The following is a 24217-nucleotide window of genomic DNA, read 5'->3' as shown; positions in this document are numbered from 1 at the left end:
TTGTCCCTCCGCCCTCCCTCCCTCCCTGCCTGGAGCGTCCTTACCCGAGGCTACAGGGTTTGTTCAATTCAATCACTTCGATTGATAAATGTTGTTTTCTGGGGGTCGCCAGATGATTTTCTGAACATGCAAAAAAATTAAGGAACATGTGTTTATGTTTTTTTTTTTATTAAATTTTTCAAAAAAAAACAAAAACATTTTGTCCCGCACACATTAGGACTTTTGGTCACCTATCGAGTAATGGGAAGTTGCATAACATCTCACGAAATACAATGTTAATATATCAAAAAGGGTCGCGGCACAAATTATAATTTTTAGGGCATTAATGAGCAGAAATACAGCATGAATGACATTCTCATGGCATGGGATTTTCACCTCAGTGAAAGAAGGCTATTTCTCCATTCGCACTTTCTTCAGGGGGTTGTGTTTGCACATGTTTGGGCTCCGTGTGACCTGTTCGGATCACACAACGAAGGCCCATTATATGCGAACAAAGGCTACACTCAAAGGAATCTTGAATCTTGAAATGCCCTCTCCAAAATATCCGAAATGTTCAAAATATATATATATTTATATCCAATAGGTTTATATAAAACCAGATACCGTCATATAACCAAAATCGTGTTATTGAGTAGTATGATTATCATACCGTCACATCCCTATTCTAAACACTGCTATTATGTACATTATCACTTCCGGAACATTGCTGTAGCAATAAAGGAATCTTTTCGTCTCATTCATTGTTTCAAGCCCATTCAATCATCCAGGAGAACACAGCAATGTTTTGAAAAGCTTTAGTTTATTTTACTGAAGCGCGGGTACCAGATGAGAATGGCATACTATGTATTAGATAGTGTGTGTGTGTGTGTGTGCGCGCGTGTGTGTGTTTGTGCGCACACCTGTGTGTGTGTGCATGTTATCTGTTATTAAACCAAAATTATTCAACCAGCGTGATCTTTTTCAAGCTGTCCCACACTCTCTGCCTCCAAAGAAGGTACTTCCTCCACCCACTCTCATTCCGTTCTCTCGTGCAGACGGCGGGGAAAGCGAAGCGCTTGTGCAAGATGTACCCGCCCTGTACCCCTAGAGCCCCTTTCCCACATGGAATCCGTAACATTGCTAGATACAAAAATATCCGGCAAAGACAGTAGACAGTCATTCCCACATTGTTCTCCTTTATGGAGAAGTTCCCTGTGGAGTCTGTTCCCACATACAGTAGATGACTGTTAGAAATCCACCGGACATGTGGGCGCAGCGTGTTTTTTCACCGGCTCCACCAGGCTACGCGGTGAAGGGTCCTGGACGCGTCGATGTTGGAGTGAGAGGAGGAGTATTGGAAACAACAGCGATTTAAATATTTTGTAACACCAACAAACAATAACTTTTTTTTTTTAATATTTTGTTCCTGACTGCTCTGTGTCGTATAGGTGGAAACATCTCCAAGAGGTCACCGCCAAACTCAACCCCACCCAAGAGGACTTCCCCAACCCCAATCAAGGCCGTTGCGCAGAATTTTTAGGGATTGTAACATCTAGTCCTAGTAAGAATTCTGAATTCAGACACTCTCTCCTTCCACTCGCTCGAGCACTCTCCTCACTTCCCTCTCTCCTCTCCTTTCACACTATCCTGGACACCCCCCCTCTAATCAGATGAACTTATTTGCAATTTTTTATAAAACTTTTTTTTTTTTTAATTATTATTATTTTTTTCAAAAACACTCTCAGCGCCTCCTCAATTCCGCCGTCACAGGGTGGGATCAAAGCTGCGGCAATCGCGACATCTAAAACCAGAAATATCTGTATAACCTCAGTTCATAATGAAAATGCCAAGAAGATTAACAAAATAGCAAAAATCCGAGCAATAACAATAGCCCTTTGGGCTGGACCCCTAATAATAATAATAATAATAATAATCATAATAATAATAATAATAAATATAGCTGCAGGCAGCAATACACGGGGTCCAGTTTAGTCGTGTTGGGTGCTCTTTACAGTTTCCCAGGTTCCCTGAAACGCAGCGCGATTTTCCAAGTTTACTTGAACACAGCATGGGCTCCCTCCAGTCTGTCTGGTTGCTTTTGCTATTGTGACTGACCTTGACGACTGGATTTTTTGACAATGGCTTCTTTATTGTCTTTAACTTTCGGCTATTTTTCGGCATCTGTAAGAATATCAAAAATAACTTTTGTAATTACTTTTCATAACAATTACAATAAATACATTTAATTTAAAAAATATATAAATACATGTTATTTGTCATTTCTACTTTATTGTACATTTTATGTTAGTAATGTGCAATTATAAAATACAGTTTAATAGATTACTTGCCTATATTGTAATGCGGATAACATTTATGTAACTTTAACATAATTTGCACTTGAATTATTATGGAATAATTAGTCAAGATCACAAACACTTTCTGCCTTTTCATTACAGTTTGTTAAGTGTAGTTAAAGACGCTCAGACGATATTTCAAGGATTATTTTCTATTTATTTTTTCATTAATCCGGCAAAGTAATTGGGACCATGGATTTAAAACATCAATCTATCAGGTCTACTGGTATCTACCAAGTAAGATGCTATATAAATATACAAGTAAATCGATAGTTTGGTAACTTCTAAAGATTACAAAGTGACCGAGTTCACGCCGCCCAATAGACACGGTCCAACTGGATATTCTTGATTGTAATCTGTACATTTATAGTAAGGAATATGATGATGTAATAAAGCGTTTACTGTAAATTGCATCTTCTTTATTTAAGAACGAGATGTGTGATGTGTCTGTTAATGACCAACCGAATATTTGGTTCAAAGTTGTTAGGTTTTTAACTAATATCTCCTCCATATGTGGATCGTTTTGGATGAAATTTAAACCACGAGATGCTTGTTACATAGCGGTAAAAACGATACTTCAGGGAGAGAGGGAGATTCTAACTCAGGCTAAAGTATGTGTTCCATATAGTTTTAGCCGGTTCAACATATTTTGGACTGGCGTACTGGCAAGTCGGTCTTAAAATCGCTTTAAATTAGGTTGTTCTTTTTCTAATATCTGCTCCGTATGTGGATCGATTTGGATGAAACTTCAAACACAACGTCTTTGTGACTGTGCGGTGCAGACAAGACATTAACCGTGATCATGTGTAATGCGGAATTTGGTTTTCCAGATAGTTTTAGACTTCAAAATTCAGAGAATTTTCCCCCCTTTTTCCCTCTAACAATAACAATAAGCGGCTGCCGTACAATTACGGAAACCCGCAATTGTACGGCAACGGTTATTAGGGGTCTAGCCCGCAGGTGGAACCCCTAATAATCATTCTAATAAAAATACTTATAATAAATATACATATTAATATAACCTTTTTTCACAACTACTAAAATTAACAGAAAGTAATTGTATCATGACCTAAACAGATCGGCTTCACCACGGACCCCCGGGTGGCTCGCTCCTCTCCCTACCCCACGGACGTGGCATGAGTGGTTAACGCGCCCATCTTCCACGTGAATGCCGACGACCGAGAGGCCGTGATGTACGTGTGCCACGTGGCCGCGGAGTGGCGGACCACCTTCAACAAGGGCGTCGTCATTGACCTGGTCTGTCCAGGCGAGTTTACAACGTATTACTGAGCTGTAAATAGCCTAATTCTCTCCAAGTGGTAATCTGTTAGATTATTTTGTTGCAGAATCTTTTTATTCAATTTATTTAGATATTCAATGGCACTTTATGAAGAAACAGACATTCAATGTATTTGCCTCATGAATGAGCTTTATGCTGTTTCCATTGTTGGTGATGCGGTCCACCACGTGCAAGAAGTGAAAGGCAGCCACGGTGAATTTGATAAAACAGCGTGGGCTAGTTGTGGTCAGTAAACTGTCGACTTACTGTAGATGGACATGCACAAAAAAGAACACCCTCAGATAAAAAAATACTCCCACCACCTCAATTGGGGGAAGAAAAATATCAATCCATCAGAAGAAAGCAAATTTTCAAGAAAAGAAAGTGACCAAAAACTCAGCCACCTTGAAATTGAGAGCCAAAACAAGACTCAACCCTGATGTTGAGAAAAAAAACCCAGTTTTTAATTCAATGGGACTTGTAGTGAAATCCCCCCACCACAGACGATCTTATGGATTACCACTTTAAAAACCTCTGATGGGTGAGATTTATATCCCGACTGCCTGTGTACCCACGTCTCCAGGTGTGCTACCGGCGGTTTGGCCACAACGAGATGGACGAGCCGATGTTCACGCAGCCGCTGATGTACAGGCAGATCTGCCGCCAGGAGTACGTGCTGAAGAAATACTCCGACAAACTGATCCCAGAAGGCGTTGTGACGCTGCAGGAGTTTGAGGTTCCATCTCAGTTTGTGTTCAGCGTTAAGACTGTTGGCTGCTTCTCAGTGCAGTCTGTTTGTACTGCTGTCTGCTGAACTAAGCGCATTAAATCACACCTAAATATCACCCTGTCCCGCAGCTAAATCTGTTGAGGCAGCAAAGCTGCAGCCCAGTTTCAATTTACTACTCGACTTCCATCACGTTGCCCAACAATCGCTCATAGTTTAGGCCGTGGGAAGTGGAAATAGTCCTCAGATGCCGGGTGCCGCTCAATGAACTCACTGATGCTCAGAAACCCACTTAAAATCTTGTTTTATTGATGCATTTCACAGCAATATCGCTGGATGTCGAGGGTAAACAAATCTTAACACTAGATGGATTCCTTACTGTTATTCAGGAGGTTTTACGGAAGAAAAAATTACTGGAGAAGGCACTTCTGATGCAGCAGCAACACATATACACACACTATTATACACATTCTGTATTGATTTATGATAGACACCTTTATTTAAACCTTTTTTAACAGGGGAAAAAGGGAGTTCTCTTATGCAATAGCTGCCGGGAGAATACAAATACAATCTAAAATACAAATAGACAATACAAAGTGGTTCATGGACGTAAACCTATTCTATATTTTGCCATAAATAGCATATTTTATGTTTTGTTCCAAACACACATCCCTACCCCTGCTTGTAGGAGGAAGTTGCCAAGTATGACAGGATCTGTGAGGAGGCGCACACCAGCTCCAAAGATGAAAGGATCTTACATATCTGTCACTGGCTGGACTCTCCCTGGCCGGGTAAAATAAATTATCCTTTTTCTCCAGCATTTGATGAATAGTTTAGTTATTGCAGTTAAGAATTTAATAGTTAAATAGTACGACACAGTTCATAATCTGTAGAGAATTTAATTGTTCAAACGTTTATTTATTTACTGTGGGCCGCCTTGTCGGGGAAATTCATATTTCTAATTTTGGTGAGAATATGTATAAATGTATTTGTTTGTTTGTTTTTGTTTATTTTTTTTTTCCTTTACTATTATTTACATTAAATAGATTTTGCTTGTTTGTGTTTTTCTTTTATTATTATTAGTATTATTATTATTATTATTATTATTATTATTATTGTTAATATTGTTACTATTTGATTGCCTTCTGTTAATTCAAAGCCCTTTGAGTACCATGTTGTTTTATACAAATGAAGGTTGTTATTATTAGGGGTCCAGCCGTTTCAACGTTGCCAAACTGTTGATTTACATGTATATTTATATAGCTTCTTACCTGTTAGATGTCAATAGATCTGCTCGATTGATATTTTACATCTGTGGTCCCCATTACTTTGCCGGATTAATGAAAAATACAACAAAAGCAAGTCCTTAAAAACTTACGTACGTCATTTAGACTTACTACTAAACGACTGAAGTGTGCGACTGAGTGATGTGTTGAAGATCCAGCGAGGCGTTCGAAAAATAGAAGCTGTGCAATGGTGATTACTCACAGAAATACCACAAAGTTTTTCGTATTTCATGGAAATGTAACTTACCGAAATGTAATCCAAGGAAAAAACTCAACAAACAAATGACGTGCCCGACATAGAACCAAGCGGTGCCTGTGAGAGTGCAGCTCTATTTCCACGGACAACACGATGAGTCATAACAATGAAAAGTTCTGGTTTACAGACAAACATGGACAGTTGTTTTAAAGACAGGAGGGCTGGAGCGTGTGGACCACATTGTGGTTGCTCCACAAGACGAGCATGCGGCGTTTATTGTAAACTCGGGAAATCGTGCTGCGTTTCAGAGAACCCGGGAAACTGTAAAACGCACGACCAAACTGGGCCCTGTGTATTGCTGCCTGCAGCTATTTTTATTATTATTATTATTATTATTATTATTATTATTATTATTATTAATAATAAGACTAACTATTACTACAACTAATAATAATAATGAATATAGCTGCATGCAGCAATACACAGGGTCCAGTATTAAAACCAATTACAATTTTTCGAGTTTCCATGGAACGCAGCATTAGTCTGTGCCGTTGCTCCTCTTTACATCAGCATTGCTATTAAAACGAGTAACAATCAGAGATTTCATCAACTAAACTAACATAAAACATACACGATTCTGACCCGTTGCTCTGGAGCTGCAAGCGAACTCCATGTGTGAGGACACAAACATGGAATATGTTTTGGACTGTTTTCAACGCTTACAGTTTGTATGTAACGACTCGCTTGAATGCCACAAAATAAGGCGGCACTGAGCTAGATGCGAACAGAATGCGTTTTTTTAAAAAAGGGCAAAAGAGATCAAATCTGACCCTTCACACGCTAACCAAATTTCAGGGCAGCCTACTTTTGGCTAGATGTGAAAAACATTGAAAATTCCCTTTTTTCCTCCAAAACCCGATTATAGCAGATTTGACATTCCTCAAGTTTTTTTTACATCTCTCAACGTATTTTCAAAACTGAGTTTGAATTCAAAATATTATATAGATATTAAAAAGTCGAGGCTACTTGCTCCACCAGCATTTCACAGGGAAAAATAAGTCACACCAACGTCAACGAACGCCGGGTCTTCTTCGTGTGGTAAAAAAAACTGTTTCGCTGACGCTGGCTCGGAGGACATGAAGAAGAAGAGCTGAAGTCACTTCTGTAACAATGTTTCAATGCAACAGCAACAACAAATGAAACACCAGAAGCAAGAAATGTCACTTCTCTGTGAAAACGCAATCTCCGTGTTGTTATGGATTACGAGAACAGGGTGGCAGAAGCTCAATTATATCGCGAAACTGGCAGTGCAAGGCGGCGCAGCGGGGTGATCCCAGAAGACAACAATCCCCAGAATGCAAATGGCTGGGAGGACTCTGCCGATTGCATTCTGGGAATTGATGTCCCCTGGTGTTCATGCGCGACGTCTGAAAAGTGACCCTTTCTTAAAAACTATTATTGTTTTAAAAGAATAACTGTAGGAAATGGGAATGTTTAGAAGTTACAGAATAATAGAAGGCACATGTAAGTATTGTGAGCATGAACTTAGAATGGAAAAAAAAACTTAACGTAAACTTAAACTTAAAATTAAAGGATTAACTTGAATTATGCATTTTCCAATATTTTTTATAAAGGAATGATTCAACATTATTTCCACAAAACCCATACAACATTATCTCATTGAATGAGTACAGCACTGTCCAAATGTAACCATTTAAAGCACTAATTGTGTTTCTAAATGGGTATTTTGTGCTGTGGAAGTCTGGAAATGCTTTCAACTTTAAAGGCTGATTTCTCAGAACCTCTGTTTCCAAAATCATAATCTTTAATAAGTCATAGTTACAAAAATATTTGCTTGATTCACACAAGTGAAAAGCCCCTCCAACGTCAAGCAGGAAAGGGGATACACACACGCTCACACACACACACTTCACTACGTAGCTCAGACGGTGCAAATGTGCATTTGTAGCCACAACCTGACAATATAAGGCAAATTGGATGATGATGTCACTGTGGGAGTCTCTGCCCCTAGGTAGGGCTTTAGGGCGGGGTTTAGAGAGTCTTTCTGGCGGTGGTTTGCTAACATGGCGAGAGTTTTTTATTATTAAGTCGAACAGAAAGGCTTGCGCAGGAGGAATGGCTCTGTCTCCTGGTCAGCTGACGAGCCCGTGCACGATCTCCTCTGCAAGACAGGCAAACATTAAGAACGCTCCCTGCCCTGGATCGGACCAATCGATTCGGCCGACTCGGGGCAGCTGTGCGGTCACAGGGAAGGAAGCCATGCTGCCGTCTCCAGCCGGGGCTTAACCACCCACCTTGGTCTGCCACAGTCACAAAGCATCTTACTCCACAAACTCATCTCGCTCCACCACCCGCCTGGGAAGTTTTAGAACCTTGGCATATCGGCGATGCACAAACTTTCGGCTACTTCTGGTCAAATTTCATTGTTTTTCACTATTTCCTACTCCGAATTTGGATCGATATAGATTAGAGTTGAACAACGAAATGTCCTTTGACGTCCCTCTTCTAACGAGACCTCGAACATGTCCGTAGCTCCAGCGGTTGCTTTGACGTCCCGGTTCTAACGAGACCTCGAACATGTCCGTAGCTCCAGCGGTTGTTGTGTTAAACACTTTACGCCTGAAAAATGCCAAGGAGAAGAATAATAATAAAAATCGGAGCAATAACAATATGACCCCTAAATATAGCTGTGGGCAGCAATGCACTGGGTCCAGTTTAGCCGTGTTTGGTATGTATTACAGTTTTACGGGTTATATGAAACACAGCACGAGTTACAATTTTATTTAAGTGGCATCAAAATCTGCTTTGAGATTCGATCCGCAAAAATAAGGAGGGACACAACGCCGCGTTAGATAGTGAGCAGAATGCGTATATTTACAAACAGGGCAAAAGAAAACGAAATGCTGGGTCTTGTACCACGAGATGTCTGAGACGTCTCGGTTCTAAGGAGACCTCAACCATGTCAATGGGTTTTGTGGTTGTTGTGTGCCACTTATAGTACAAAAAATTCCAAGGAGAAAAAATAACCATAAATATCCGAGAAATAACAACAATGCGGGCTGGACCCCTACATATAGGTGCAGGCAGCAATGCACCGGGTCTAGGTTAGACGTAGAAATTGCACCAATGTGAAAACAAGCCAAAAAACAGATACTGGAAACCCTCCTTTAACTGAAAATAATAGGTTCACTTACTCAAATTCTTGCGACCATTTCACGGCTTCACCTGGATCTCATTGAACACAGCATCAGTTCCTGCTGTCTCTCGTCTCGACCCAGGGCAGATCCCACCCCGAGGACGATACAGTAACTAGAGAGTCTCCTCCTCCAGTATCTGATCCTGATCTTGGCTTGCGGCGGAATGTAAACACCGATCAGAGTGAATGGTGTGAACTCACTGGGGGAATAAAAGGGTTTGCAGTTTATGATGAAAAACTCCGGTTTAAGCCAATAGCACAGCGCACAATGCGGCCTATGTGAACGCCCCTTCAGAGTCATACCCTGCACATACAGGTACAGGTACTCCTGTTTAACGTCCATTTGGACTTACGTCCAGCTCTCTGACCAGTTTGTGCTGTGCGCTGCGTGTCAGTGTCAAGCATCTCATCGCGCAACACCGTTCTCATTGTCAGTCTCGTTCCCGCAGTCTGTCAGTATTCTCTTCACTAGCGTTTGCAATCGCCACGCCAACTTACTGTGAAATAACACTGGTCCTCGTTTATCGACCAATTCACTCAACAACCTGGTCCTAGGAACGACACTCAGTCGTTAAGTGAGCAGTACCTGTATATACCATATTGGATGATGATGTCACAAAGCGCTCCGCTCCACCACTCTCCACCACTTCTAGTCTCTTCGCTCGGCTATTTCCACGGAGTACGTCGGCTCAGGAGAAACATGTTTTTTTACTCCTCCTACAGATATAGTCTGATGTGGCTCAAACTTCGACCACAGCATGTGTGGACTGGCCCGAATACAAATCCTATTCTTTCTTGTCCGTAGGTTAGAAGGTTTCTGAGCACCAGACACCTTGACCGGTGAATATGGCTAGGAGAATAATATTAAAAATCCAAGCAAAAAAACCTTCGGGCTGGACCCATAATAATAATAATAATATTAATAATAATAATAATAATAATAATAATAATTAAAAAATAGTGAAAACACAATCTACAGTCCAGAATAATGATTGTTTCTCTGCTCAGATTTCTTCACGGTGGAGGGGGAGCCAAAGAGCATGAGTTGCCCCCCGACGGGCCTGGCAGAGGAGGTTCCGCAGCACATCGGCCAGGGCACCAGCTCTGTGCCCCTGGAAGACCTTAAGAGCCACCCTGGTAAGTCCCGCCGCCTCGTACGTGCTGCCACAGTGGCGATAAACTGTACCAAAGATTCAGCACACATCCATCAGCGCGGTGCAGCCCGGGCACTCCAGTGCCCAAGTAAACTAAAGGTCCTGAAAGGTGCTTGAACTGCTTGAATTTCAGAATCCTCAGAAATAGCCCCTTTTGTGCTTAAAAAATGCGATCATTGAAAACCTGTGATATTCTGCCTGGTTTTGTTATTGAAATCGTGACGTAATAAAACATTTCTGGAATCCCTTTCACCACATAGATTATGCCAGGGAAATTTAAATTTAATCCAGCATGGTGGGAAATATTCACTGCTTAAAAAATAACTTTATCGTCCTTGAATTTAATTTTGGAATGCCAGAATGAACCCTGTTAAGGCACGTACACCTCGGGGCCCAGTTAGTCTTTCTTTTATTACCTCGCATAAACATATTTCAGCAGCCGTGATCTTCAGAGAGCGGCCGCACAGCTGCTGTGCTGCTTCACTCTGAGATACAATGCACCGTCTCAGCCCATTGCTTTTCACCTCTCTTCACAGGGCGAAAATCCCTGCTTAAATACACTCTTCACCTGACACAGTAAACCCCGGAATTAATACTAAAGGGGGGTATGCATAGAGCAGTCACTGGCTTTTTTTTTTAATGTCTATCTGTTTATTTGTTTTGTTTGTTTGGTTGTTTGTTAACTTTTGTTTCCTGATTTTTTTGTTGCCCGATCAGATCGATCTTAAATCGGAAACAAGTGAGCCAACAGTGTGTTTAAATTGTAGATCTATTCTTCTATTTATCTATTTGTCTATCTGTTATTTATTTTCCCTCCCTGAGAAAGATGTGTAAGGGGATTCATTTGTCCCGGATCCTGCCGGAACATGATCCGGGAGCTCCCGGATTGAGACCGGCACCTATTTGATTGGATCCGGTACCTCCTTTGAGATGTCAATCACATACCTGTCGACCCTCTCCCTTTCCCGGGATTGTCCCTTATTTTACCCATCTCTCCCGCTGTCCTGTGTTTATATATTTTCCCGTAAATCTCCCGTATTCTTAACCTTTCAAAAAAAAACAAAAAAACAAAGAAGCAAAGCGATGTCTCTGCTCAGCGATCTCTCTCTGCGATCAGAGCGATCCTCATACGTCTCCGTTCCCTGTTTCTCCAAACAAAACTAATGATAACAGTGTGATTTTTTTTTTTGATGGTAGATGTATTTATTTTCCTTATTGAATGAAACAAAAAAAAGCCTTGTGTGTAACTGGGAGACGTTCTCAGTCACTCCAGGCTGGGAGGGAATCACAGTATACCCACTACAACAAACAAGACTACACCACTGTTGACAGATGTTGTTTTTAAATTGTATTCATTCTTTTTTATTCTTTCTTGACTTGCACTGGATGTGGATGATGCTGGATGTGCCAACAGGGATGAATAATGTCTTATTTTATCTAATTTTAAAAGAATGTCTGCAACAACACTCTCCCAGTATGGATATGAAATTTGAAAATGTAACGTTGAAAAACCTTCTAGTCAAATGTCAGTGACATATTTGGTGTGTGTGCGCGCGTGTGTGTGTGTGCGTGTGTGTGTACATGTGCATATGCATTCATGTGTGTGTGTGTCCTACGTGTGTCTCGCACCCTGCGTGGCAGGGCGGACCTGGTGCAGAGGCGTCAGATGGACTGGGGGATGGGGGAGTGCATGGCGTTCGACTGAGGGGCCAAGACGTGGAATGGGGGACCGTTCGGGTGAGAGGAGGGATATATTGTATGACAGTCTCGGGTTCTATTCTTCTTCTATTTCTATCTATCTATCTATCTATCTATCTATCTATCTATCTATCTATCTATCTATCTATCTATCTATCTATCTATCTATCTATCTATCTATCTATCTATCTATCTATCTATCTATCTATCTATCTATCTATCTATCTATCTATCTATCTGTCTATCCTCAAGTAAAACACCACCAATGTGTTCATGCCTCAAGCACTCTCTGTGAAACGGATCCTCCTCCTGTAACCAAATTCCACGTTTCACTCCCTTTGGAACAGTTTTTCTTCCTCTGTGTTCATTCTTCACATCGCACAGACTCATCTATCAGGTCACCTATTACTGTAGATCAGGAGATCTTTCCAAAAAGCGACATTAAGTGAACGCCCTCCAACCGGGGCCGATAAAATTGCGCAGTCTGTGCCAAGTCAAGTCAAGTTGAGCACTTAATGACATTATGCTCTCACAATCACATATTTCATATCGGAGTCCTAGTCCTGACCTCCAACTGGGCAAGAACAGAGTCCCAGAAAAAACACTTGGGGAAAAAATGGAAGAAAACTTGAGAAGTGGCCACAAAGGAATCCTCCTTCCAGGCTGCACTGGATGCCCAGCAGGAATCATGATAAGCATTGTATTGAAAGTATTAGGTTAAATACTATATAATATGTTATGTTGAACTTGACAGTGTGGGGGTCTGCCTCCAGTAGAGACGTGGTCCACACTGGGACCAGTTCAGCGTGGTCAGTCCAGTTTGACCCCAAATGAGGCTTAAAGTGTGATCGGTTGTGACGGGGCAGTGTAATGTGTCTCATGAACACTGAGCAGCCGCACGGAGCAACGTGTCACTGCGCGGCATTTCATCCGGTGTTGCTGGAAGAAGAGTTATTTCCCATTCACTTTCCCCCATTTGATTCCCCCAGCTGGTAAATTGGGTTTAAACTGGGGACCCTTCAGTCACCAGCCCGCTGCTCTAAATCTCAGAGATTGGGCCGAGCGGCAGTCTGTTCTTCACCGTGAGTATATATTTTTTACTTTAATGATTTCAATGTAATAAAACGTTCAGATTAATGTCGACCCAAATAGATTGATTTAAATCAACTTGTTTTATTTGCCCAGTTTGTGAATGCTGCCATTGAGAAGCCTTGAGATTGAGGCATATTGTCGCCACGGCCTTAAATCAGCGGAAGGGACGGCATCGGGGAATTGGCGTCAGCTCCGTATACCCCTGGGACCCCGGTGACGGCCACATGGCGTTGTCATGGTATGGAGAGAACAAGTGACATGTGAACGAAAGCGTCCCGTCCCCCTCTTCCAGCTTCCAGCGTGCCTGTCTCATCTGTCCCGCATCACTTTTCCAGCCGAGCGTTCCCGCCGAGGCTCTCCACTTAACGCACTGCCCATACATCAAGCTAACTAGCAGGGGTTCTGCTCCTCACTTACCACTGACATCTATGTCCTCCTCCGCCTCCTCCTCCTGTCCTAAATGCCATGTTCTGGCAGTAAACATACCTCCTGGTAAATATAAAATAAAGGCTTGGCCCTAAAATGGCGGCGGTGGCTCTTCTGCGTCAGCGGTGATTTGCTTCCTCCAGCCGTCGCAGACCTATTTCACCTTGTCAGTGTGATTTCCTCTTTTCCTCCCTGCCTCTACATCCCTGTTTTCCTTTGTTTGTGTGTGGAGCTGAGCATATTGGTGTGTCACAGTCCGCTGGCTGCCTGCGTGGTGCAGCGACACTTGAACAAATGGATTCACTCGTCTGCTTTTTGGGGGTTTTCTAGAGAGAGAGAGAGAGAGAGAGAGAGAGAGAGAGAGAGTGAGAGAAGGAAAGAAAGAAAGAAACAAAGAAAGAAAGAAAGAGAAAATGAGTATGTAAGGAAGCGAGGGAAAATGAGAGACACATCATTTCTCTTTCGTTTTGTCTCTCATTTGCTCTTTCTTAATCTCTCTTACTGCGAGAGAAGGAAATGAAAGAGAAAATGAGAGAGACATCGGCAAAATATCCTTATCCTTAGATAGGATAACACTTAAGATGTCACTTTGAGAAAGAAAGAAAGAAATAAAAAAGAAGGAAAGAAAATGAGAGAGAGGAAGAAAGAAAGACGGAAAGTAAGCAACACGGAAGGAGAGAAGGGGAGAGTAGTCAAGTAATATACTGTACAGTCACTTCATACAGATCAAGGGATGAAAAGAGGATGACATTTTAAGAAAGAAAGAAACAGAGAGTCTAGCCAAGTAACACAGACCAATACAAATCCTTCTATTAAGATGAAATCAAACTTTATTAGTTTACTATTCAGTAAATACTAAAACTAAAACAACTACGCTTCATTCCATCTCCTGGTGGCTCTCCTACTTGACCATTACATAACCTTCTAATATATTTCTATATCTATATATATATATATATATATATATATATGTGTGTGTGTGTGTGTGTCTGTGTGGCGTGCGTACGTGCGTGTGTGCGTGCGTGTGTGTGTGTGTGTGCGTGTGCATCATTAAGATGATGTTAAAGTGCAGTTTAAGTGATTGTCCTCCATGTCTGCGAGTGCCGTCCTGGCAGAGCTTGTTACCGCTCGCTTCTCTGCTCCCATCAAGTGCTGTTGGGCCCTGTCCTCACATTGGCTGGGGATGGAGGCTGGAGTGTGTGTGTGTGTGTGTGTGTGTGTGTGTGTGCGTGCGTGTGTGTGTGCCCGCGCGCGTGTGCGTGTGTGTGCGTGTGTGTGTGCCTGTGGTGTGCCTGTGCTGTCGTCCTTCCCTCGGTTCCATCTCGTCGTCTTAAGGTGATGTCTCTTGCATCTTGGATCCTGAAATCGTTCTCAGTTTTTCTACTCATGAACCTCCCTTTGAATGCTCATGTTTGGGTTTATGCTTTTTCGTCCGTCGTCGTTCATTTTATCCCCACGTGACGTGTGGTGCCCCCCCTGTGTGATGTCCCCCCTATGCCCTTTCCAGTCACCGCCATCATGTGCTCCACGACCAGGCGTGGACAAGCCTTTCAGCGTTCCCATGAACCACCCGTGGGACGACCAGGCGCCCTACACCGTGTGAAACAGCTCTCTATCAGAGCACGGCATGCTGGGTAAGAGATAAACTGTATCTGTCCTCAATCTGCATCAGTTCTGAGTGTAATGGAGTCGGTACCTACCTCAGTTTGGGGGTCAAGGTTCGGTCAGGTTTTTTTGGTACAGTTTTCCATCCCAGTCTTTTTTTCCAAGGCCACGGTGATGGACATACAGTTCTAGGCATTTCACCTGTGGGGGAGCCTTGATTCCTGTCGGCTTAAAGTGGCGATCCAGGAGATATCTGTAATCGGCGGAAGACACTACAAGTCCCAAAATGAAACTGCAACATTTTTATTTCTCCACAACTGTCTTTGCTCTGGGAGAGTCACTTTCTTTTCTCAAAAGTTTGCCTTCTAATCCATTGATTTTATTTTATTTTCTCGGTCATTTGGGGCAGTGGGGATATTTTTTCATCCGAAGGTGCTCTTTTGTTTTTTTTGTGAATGTTCTTCCATACTGATAGTTTACTGACTGACTGAATTTCACCACGGCTTAAACTTCTTGCGCATTCTTGAATGGCATTGAATGGCTTTGAATGGCTTTCTCTTATAAAATGCCAGCTTTATAATGTATCAAATGGGGGATTTTTTCAACAAAAAAATCTCCCAGATGACCACTTTAAGTGCGGAACGCCCTTTGGTCATTCTGCATTGTTTATGCTTTTGTTGACGTGGACTGTGTCTCCAAGCTTTGAGCCGGGCTTCGCATGGCCAGTCCCAACACGCTGGTTCTGTGGGAAGCCCCGTTCAGGGACTTCAACAACATGGCCCAGTGCATCATCGACCAGTTCATCAGCCCTGGCCAGCTTGACACATTCAGGGTGGATCTAATCGTAAATAGCGCCGTGGAAAACAGTGCTACTTCCATTGCCAGGGACTGGAACACTCCTCCGCCCAACCCGAGCACTTCCTGCAGATGAGCAAGGACGATCGCTTCCCGGTAGGTTTCCACGTTGATACCATCAAAAAAATAATAATTCCTTAACATTTCAAATCCTTTACCGCTAATTCCTTACCTGTAGCATTAGGATGGAAACGCCTCCCCAGGCCGTTCTGGTTCCATCACCGTGACAGTGATGCGGCAACAAATAAGTCTCTTCATTACAGCCTCCAAGGCTCCATTCCTCAGCATTAGTTTGGCTCCCAGGGGTGTGCTGCTGCTGCGGGGGAGCCCTGGAAGAGGGAGCTCTGGTCCTGTATCAGCAAAACACAGCGGCACTCATCTCCAAATGGGATATTGATCTAACTATTAGTGGGAGCACACAGAGGATTAACATTTATTCTGCTGTGGGTGCGTGCGTGTGTGCATGTGTGTGTGTCTATACAGCATATGTCTGTATAGATGATTTCTATCGCCTGTAGTTATGTTCTTTCGCTTTTAATATAATACATCATACCATTTTCTCACCGTTTCAGGAGTTCAGCGGGGACTTGGCGGCGCAGCGGCTCTTCAATTGTAACTGGATCGTGGTGATCTGTTCCACGCCGGCCAACTACTGCCACACGTATAAAACTGTTTATAATGACAGACATTATTCTAGTCATTAGTCACTGTCATTATAATTTTTATAATTTATATCATTTTAATGTCATTAAAAACCTGGTTGCAACACTATTTGCAACTAGGTTAGATGTTTGATAAACAATAAATGTAAACCTGTATAGGAACTGTAAGTGGGATTTTACCGATTCCAATGTCAATCCATTCCAATCCATTTTCAATTCTTACGCTGTATTAACCCAATTCTTTACTGATTCTCATATTGCTGTCGTATAATTCTCCAGTGGTTGTAAGACTAAACCCACAGTCTCAAGAGGGTCAACTTTGGGGAATTAAAGTCATATAGGAGAGAGAGAGAGAGAGAGAGAGAGAGAGGGAGGAATGGGAACTCCACAAAGCCAACGCCAACAACCAAATTGTTTATGACGCTTTCTCGCCTCTGGGGAGTCACTGTCGCCAAAACATTATAGAATAATCGATTCGGTCGCTCTGACGTATATATTTTTTCCTTGCGAAGGCTGTAATGGTGTCGTACCTTCAGATGGTCACATTGTTACTTCTCAAAGACGTTAGGGCATAAAGAGAGCTAGTCAGTTTGATTGGGGTTGATTGGAAAGGTGTTTTCATGTGTTAAATGTGTAACTGATTTTAAATTCTTCTGAAGTCGATGTCTTTGAAGTCAGCTTCGATCACTTACTTTCCTTCAGTTTCACGACCAACAGACAGCATCAAATATCATCGGTTGTTGGCAGTGACAGCACAAAAAAAATGCTCGATAAAGGAATCAATTTACTCCAATGTTTCAGGGAATCAGCCAATTCCACACAAATTACGTTCATATCGGATCCCTGAAGCGCGGCCCCGTTTTAACCAGTTTAGATCCACGGTAATCTCAGTAAAACCTTCCTTGTAAGGCTTTGGCGAAACTGCCAAGGCCTCCTATAGGCGCTGGAAAGTTCAGTCCCTTTTGCTGAAGTTAAGGTTGTTATGAGCGCAGAGTCGCTGCTCTTCTTCAAACATTGTGCCGGGTTCATTTCAGTTCCTTACAGTTTCCAGTCACAACCGAGAGTCTTAACTGATCCCCTGTCGCACGTAGATGTGATGCTTTGTGGAGCATGAGAAAATCACTTCCTGAGCAAATTAGAGAGGAAGTCAATAGGGGATAATAATGTTTGTTTTTCTTTGAAATAAGTCGAAAGTGATGGACTTGGTTGGTCGAGCAGCAAAGGGTTTATTTATTTGTTTGTTAAGGAAATGCTCTGCTCTCCCCGGCACTCATGTTGCGTGCCGTGTTAGAGGCGACAAATTAGCGTGAAAAGATTAAAAAAAAAAAAAAAAAAGAATCACAAAAAAACTTTTACCCGTTCCCCCACAGGGCGCTCGGTGAAGACACGGATGACAGAAACAATCTGTCGACTGTAGTTGAACGCAGCTTCTCGCTTTTCATTTACAGTTGATCGTTTTCACTCCCAAATCCCCGCTGAGGCACCCGGACGCCTGCACCGGTTTTGATGACCTCGCCGCAGGTGACGTGTCCCTCACCGCTTCGGAACTTTATACATAACCTTGTATAAAATATTGTTGCATTACATGCCGGAGACGCTTTGATTTCCTTTGGACATGGTATCATAATGGAAAATAACACAATTTATATCTATATATTTTATATATTATTTTAGATTTTTCTATCCACAAAACAAATTTAAAAAGGAAAAAAACAACATATGTACTTCATGAATGTACTTCAAATACTTCATGGATTAGATAAAGGATAAATTAGTGGCATTGTTTTCCAATTTCATTAAAAATATATTTTAAATGGAAGGCACTTGCATTACATTTCGCATTACTGCAATTTTTATTGTTTGCATTCATTTATAAGTTTATAAAAATATATACAATATAGGAATAAATATAGATATATACAGTATATATACATTTATTTTATCATGTATGTAGAAGATCATCTGTTTCACCTGCTCTGGCCTCTGACTCTCAAGGTCCTCATCAGGAATGAGCCTTTTGAATTTAGTTCCTGGAGACATTAATATATATATAAAAATATTTAAAAATGTATAATAAATTTATTAATAATTATAATAATAATAATAATAATAATTATTATTATTATAATAATAATAATAATAATAATAATAATAATAATAATAATAATATAAACATGTTTAATATAATATAAAGAATAATATAATTATTATTCTTTATATTATATTATACATTTCAAAAATAATAGTTACTGATAATAATAATACAAATAATAATAATAATAATAATAATAATAATAATAATAATAATAATAACTGATTATTATTATTAATAATAATCAACCGTAATTCATTAAATTTGCCCCATGGCTTCCAATCTCGAAAAACCTGGAAGTAAAAGGACTTGATTTCTCACAGATCTCTCCATTCGCCTTCGACCTGGTTCTGGCGGAAGCAGAGAAGTTTGCCAGCGCTGAGCTGGTCTGGTGTCAGGAGGAGCACAAGAACATGGGATACCACGATGACGTCCGGCCCCATTTCCTCACCGTCTTGGCCAACAAGAAAGCCATTTGGTGAGACTTTTATAGAATTCTCATACTTTCATCACAGGACAGTGTTAAGTGCAACCACCGTTCAACCTCGCTCTATCCTGGTGGCGTCCAGGTACGTGGGTCGGGGCCCTGCAGCCGCTCCGGCCACGGGGAATAAGTCCACGCATCTCAACGAGCTGAAGGGATTCATGGACACCGCCTTCAATCTGAACGCCTTCCGGGGAAGGAAGTTCTAGTGCCGCCTCAGGAGAACCATGACAAGCACAAGGAGTTAAAGGGCGGAGCGTGGCTTCACCGGGAACCTGAACTGGACTATTGAACCGATTGAAATTGCAAATGTGGGACAATGATTTGTGGCTGCCCTGGAAAAACATCCTCACAGTCATTGGATCAACTTAAAAATGTGTGGAATGGAATGGAATGGAATTTTCTGGGGGTTTGTCGACTTAGAATTGACAAATGAAGGTACAAGTTGGGAAAGCAATTTTTAAAGCTGATCCAATGACTCGGATCTAATAATTTTGCTTATAATCTTTTTTCAGTGTGGAGTGGATCCTAGATTTTGATTGATTTTGCACTTAGCTCATCCTTAGCAACCATGTTGTAGACTGTGTCATTTCAGTGGATGAAGTGAATACATTCCTCCTCCTCTATATGCTCAATGTGTTAGATATCTAAATCACGGGAATATGTTTGTAGAAGCTGCAAGACGCACAAAAAGCACCTTGGGTGCTTGAGCTTACAGAATTAACGCACACATTCCCACATATTACAGCCATGACGACTATTCCCTTTATTCATATCCAGCATCTCAGCTCTAAGTCTTATTGGGGTATCGTCTTTGTTTTCCTTTGGTTTTTGTTGTTGTTTTGGTGGCTGTTTGTGAATTTCTCTTGAGACAATGTCACAGCTCACATCACCAGGAGACAGTAGACAGCTGGCAGGAGGATGCACAGCAGCCATTTGGTACACAAGCACAACTGGATACTTTGAGATGAGGGTTTCACTGAAATCCTATTGTCATTGTTCATAGGTAAGTTTGTGTGAATTTACTTTATAGGATTAGTTTTCCTGTCAAGCTATACCCTTTTCTGGTATGGCTTAAGCCATATACACCGATCAGCCACAACATTAAAACCACCACTAATAACCACTAATATTGTGTAGCTCCCCCTCACGCTGCCAAAAGAGCTCTGACCCGTGGAGGCATGGACTCCACAAGATCTCTGAAGGTGTCCTGTGGTATCTGGTACCGTTAGCAGCAGATCCTTTAAGTCCTGGAAGTTGTTAGGTAGGGCCTCCATGGATCGGGTTTGTTGTTCCAGCACATCCCACAGATGCTCCATCGGATTGGACCCTAACCCTGGTCGTCCACATGATGTAGAAGAAAACATGATTCATCAGACCAGGCCACCTTCTTCCATTGCTCCATGGTTCAGTTCTCATGCTCACGTGCCCATTGTAGTCACTGTCGGCGGTGGACAGGGGTCATTATGGACACTCTGACCAGTCTGCTGCTACGCAGCCCCATACACATCAAGCTGTGATGCACTGTGTTGTGACACCTTTCTATCATAGCAGCATTAACTTTTTCACCAATTTGTGCTACAGTAGCTCTTCTGTGGGATCGAACCAGACGGGCTAGACTTCGAACCGGCGACATGATCTCTCCCCACGCCTCATTGATGGATCTGGGGAGAGACCCTGTCACCGGTTCTCCTTCCTTGGACCACTTTTGATTGGTACTAACCACTGCATAACAGCTCTGACCCAGCTCTGACCCAGTCGTCTAGCCATCACAATTTGGTTCGGTCCTTGTCAAAGTCGCTCAGATCCTTACACTTGCTCATTTTTCCTGCTTCCAACACCTGTTTCAAGAACCGACTGTTCACTTGCTGCCTAATATATCTCACCCCTTGACAGGTGCCATTGGAACAAAATGATCAGTGTTATTCACCTCACTTGTCAGTGGTTTTAGTGTTGTGGCTGATCGGTGTATATACTAAGTGCATGCCTCTATAGCTTGATTTGAAGTTAAAGCCATATGTGATATGGCTAATGACATTAATATCTTAGTAGTAAAATAATTAAGATATCTATTATCTAGTAGATAGTAAAATGACAGTAATATCTAGTAGATAGTAAAATGTTTAATATCTTTAATATGAATAATTCCACATAACAAATGGAACAAGGAGGGAAATAAAGATCATACAGATTTTATAAATAGAAAAAAAAAATACAACCAGGTTGATACTGGGGCATGTTTTAATAGTGAAAATGCTTTTATGACTGAAACACAGTAATAAGAAGGCCGGTGATGCTGCTTGACCATGGAGAACAGAGTTTTGAACATTGTTTTTTCTTTTTTTTTTTGGTTTTATAAAAATATCTTGTATATTATTTTAGTAAGCATTTTCCACTGCGATCACTGCCTCCTTGCAGAGAGGGTCCAGTTGACCATCACCACCTTGGGAAATAAATCAAGGTGTGGTTAGGCCACCGCCAGCGCAATGTTCCCTCTTCATTTGGGACGTGTTAATCACTCAGCATCACTTTCTATTTCCCATTCATGATTAAGAAGAATTCATAGAAAGCATATGCATCAGACCCTGTATCATACAACTTGCTAAGAAATGGAACAATTAAATGTGAATGTAAGCTCCCAACAGAATGAGAAATTAAACGAACAAAGAAACGTATTGATCAATAATGTTTGGACGAGGAAATGAACAAACACAATAAACCCTGATACCGTTACTTACCTGAAGAACGTAAACAAAATAGATTCAAATCAATAAATCGTTTGACTGGCCCCATAACATAAGAACGCATCAGTCAAATCAAACTTATGTTAAGTTTCCCACTCCCAGCCTCCCATTGTGGCTGGGGTAGTAAACCATTGTGACATCACTCCGTCCAGCCAACAGGAACGCACCGAAGTCCAGCAGCTTTATGTTGCAGGTGTAGACGCACTCGCCGTTGACAATGAGCTCCACGGTGTTCCACTCGGCCGTCTCCTCCAGCACGCACTCGTGTCCGCGGGTTGTCAGCGCACCTTCAACAGACATGGCGTATAATTACAGAATTATTATTATTTATTTTTTTTTAACTTAAAATGAAAGTGAAACGGTGTGCACACCAGACCCAAATAACTGTGGCAGAATTAAATGAGTTAATGCCTGAAGTCCTCCCTCAATCGCCGTGATTTACACCAACAGTATCCGGGGGGGATAATTGAACGACTCTTTTTACTGATTGACTCACCAAGAACCGAATCTCAAAAACGGAGCAAACCGTTAAAGTGGTTGTTTGAAAAAAATAATAAAAAAAATAAAAAATTATTTAAAAAAAGTTAAAAAAAACTTGTTACGAGCTCAGGTTTTATTTTATTTTATTTTATTTTTGTGTGACTACACTTGTAAAACAATGAACAAATGAATTGCCAACATCACACGCTTTTTAATGTTATGACTGTATTTTTTGGGACGACTCGTGCTGCTTCTGCATAAACGTGTTTTTATTTGCTTTCAGTTATTTTCCAGTTTTTCAGCTTTTCAGTTTTTTATTTTCAGTTATTTAGAACTGCGAACAAAGAGCGCTTCGTAACTTTGCAAACTTGTCAGTATGTTGTTTTCCCACTTGGAAGGGTATTTAGAGGATATTTAATCGGAGGTTATATAATAATGTTTGTGTTTTTTTTTTAATATTTTAATATTTATATATTTTTTTGTAGTTTATCACTAACGGGGCTTATTCGGAGGGCCGGCAATTGAGGTGGGCCACACCCCTCCGAGCCGCTGGATGATGTCGTTTGTATGGTTTGTGTACTTTTGTTCCAAAATTCTACTTTTATCGAGCTTCCTACTTGTCTCAGCGCGAGTAAACCCATGAATTTATTCAGGACAAAGGGAGTGTAAAAAAAAAACAACGTGTTGCTTCAAGTGAACGACTTGTGGAGTTGAGCCATCTGGCCAACGGGGGGGGGGGGGGGGGGGGGTTTATTTGATTTACTCTTCAATTCGTGAGTGGACATGATGTCAGGGACTTGAGCGCTGAGCGCGGTGGGGATGATTTACGTACACTGGAGACCCTCCAGAGGCGAGGTCCTGTGGTCCACCATGCCGCAGGACACGTAGGGGCCGTAGCGCACGGTGACCCGCGCTCCTTCCGGCATCCCCCGGCGCTGGAGCCGTGTGAACACGCCCCCTAACTGCCCCCCCCCCCTAGCCTTTCCGCTATGCACCGCCCCCTTTTATACACGGACACGCCCACCCACCCCCCCAATTGTGACCCTCTGGTCTTATACACCACGCCCATTTCCGCGTAACCACGCCCCTTTCTGCTTCCTCCTCATTTGGGTCGTCCATTTGCTTTCAATTTGTTTTTATGCGCTGTGTCAAATAATTTCACGCATAAGATTTATTAATGATGCTCTAAAAAGGCAAATCAAAAGGTCTCAATTTGCAATTTCCTCTTGTGGAAAGCAGGTTTGCCCTTATTGCACCTCAAGCGTGCCCTGGATTTATTTGGATCAACGATTCCTGCAATAACAGATTTTTGTACATGCCCATGCTCCAGGTAACAAAAAGCACTCTGCTAGAATAGCTGTTATCGGGAAAAAGTGTTGAATAATAAAAAAATACTAAGACAAGTAAAAGAGCTTAATTCCCAGGAATGTCTAATGATAGATGTCGATGAAGTGCTTTAGGTATATGTGTTTAAGTTCATGGGAAAGACATAATTGGAGATGCTTTATAGGGATTTGTAAATATAGTCACTCAAAAAGTAAATCAGCAAAATGCACAAAAGTCTGAAATAGATTTTATTGCCTTTCAATCTCCACGTTTCACGGTACAAGAAAACGGTACAAGAAAAAAATCACATGTTGCTGCATACAATCTGGTGCAATGAGCAGAGGGACGTACATGAGATCAACCACATTAGAATTTAAGATTTATTTATTTATTCTATAAGGCAGACATAAACACATTGATAACCTCACGTTTATTTTAGTGTAACGTCATATAAAAATAACTGACACTGATACTACACAATGCTTTGCCCATACATTTAAAAATAAAATATTTTAAATACATTTAATTTTAATTATATTCTATTATTCTTTTTACTTGGAC

General features: G+C 41.5%; 2 protein-coding genes across 2 annotated transcripts in view; one reads left to right on the top strand and one right to left on the bottom strand.

Moving 5' to 3' along the window:
• ogdhl (oxoglutarate dehydrogenase L) overlaps positions 1-19315 on the top strand; it is a gene marked incomplete at both ends in the record, with an annotated part of 33821 nt that extends 14506 nt beyond the window's left edge. Inside the window, 19 exon segments of the mRNA XM_080017025.1 lie at positions 3411-3470; positions 3474-3590; positions 4196-4348; positions 5028-5130; positions 10047-10175; positions 11809-11888; positions 11894-11923; positions 11925-11929; positions 14916-14941; positions 14944-15008; positions 15012-15042; positions 15721-15884; positions 15887-15964; positions 16441-16529; positions 16810-16814; positions 17190-17203; positions 17979-18056; positions 18946-19100; positions 19192-19315. Coding sequence (XP_079873151.1) covers positions 3411-3470; positions 3474-3590; positions 4196-4348; positions 5028-5130; positions 10047-10175; positions 11809-11888; positions 11894-11923; positions 11925-11929; positions 14916-14941; positions 14944-15008; positions 15012-15042; positions 15721-15884; positions 15887-15964; positions 16441-16529; positions 16810-16814; positions 17190-17203; positions 17979-18056; positions 18946-19100; positions 19192-19315 — 1506 coding nt within the window.
• Positions 19316-21484: 2169 nt separating this feature from the next.
• On the bottom strand, positions 21485-23256 carry cUnh10orf53 (chromosome Un C10orf53 homolog; the record flags this gene model as incomplete). The annotated part of the gene is made up of 3 exons (XM_080017024.1): positions 21485-21549; positions 22018-22137; positions 23163-23256. The coding sequence occupies 3 exons, from the start codon at positions 23254-23256 to the stop codon at positions 21485-21487; spliced, it is 279 nt and encodes a 92-aa protein (XP_079873150.1).
• Positions 23257-24217: the final 961 nt, after the last annotated feature.

Source organism: Zeus faber (assembly GCF_960531495.2).
Source record: "Zeus faber genome assembly, chromosome: 16".
NCBI lineage: Eukaryota > Metazoa > Chordata > Actinopteri > Zeiformes > Zeidae > Zeus > Zeus faber.
Note: the sequence above shows the minus strand (reverse complement) of the source record. Positions and strands in the feature narration are given on the sequence as shown.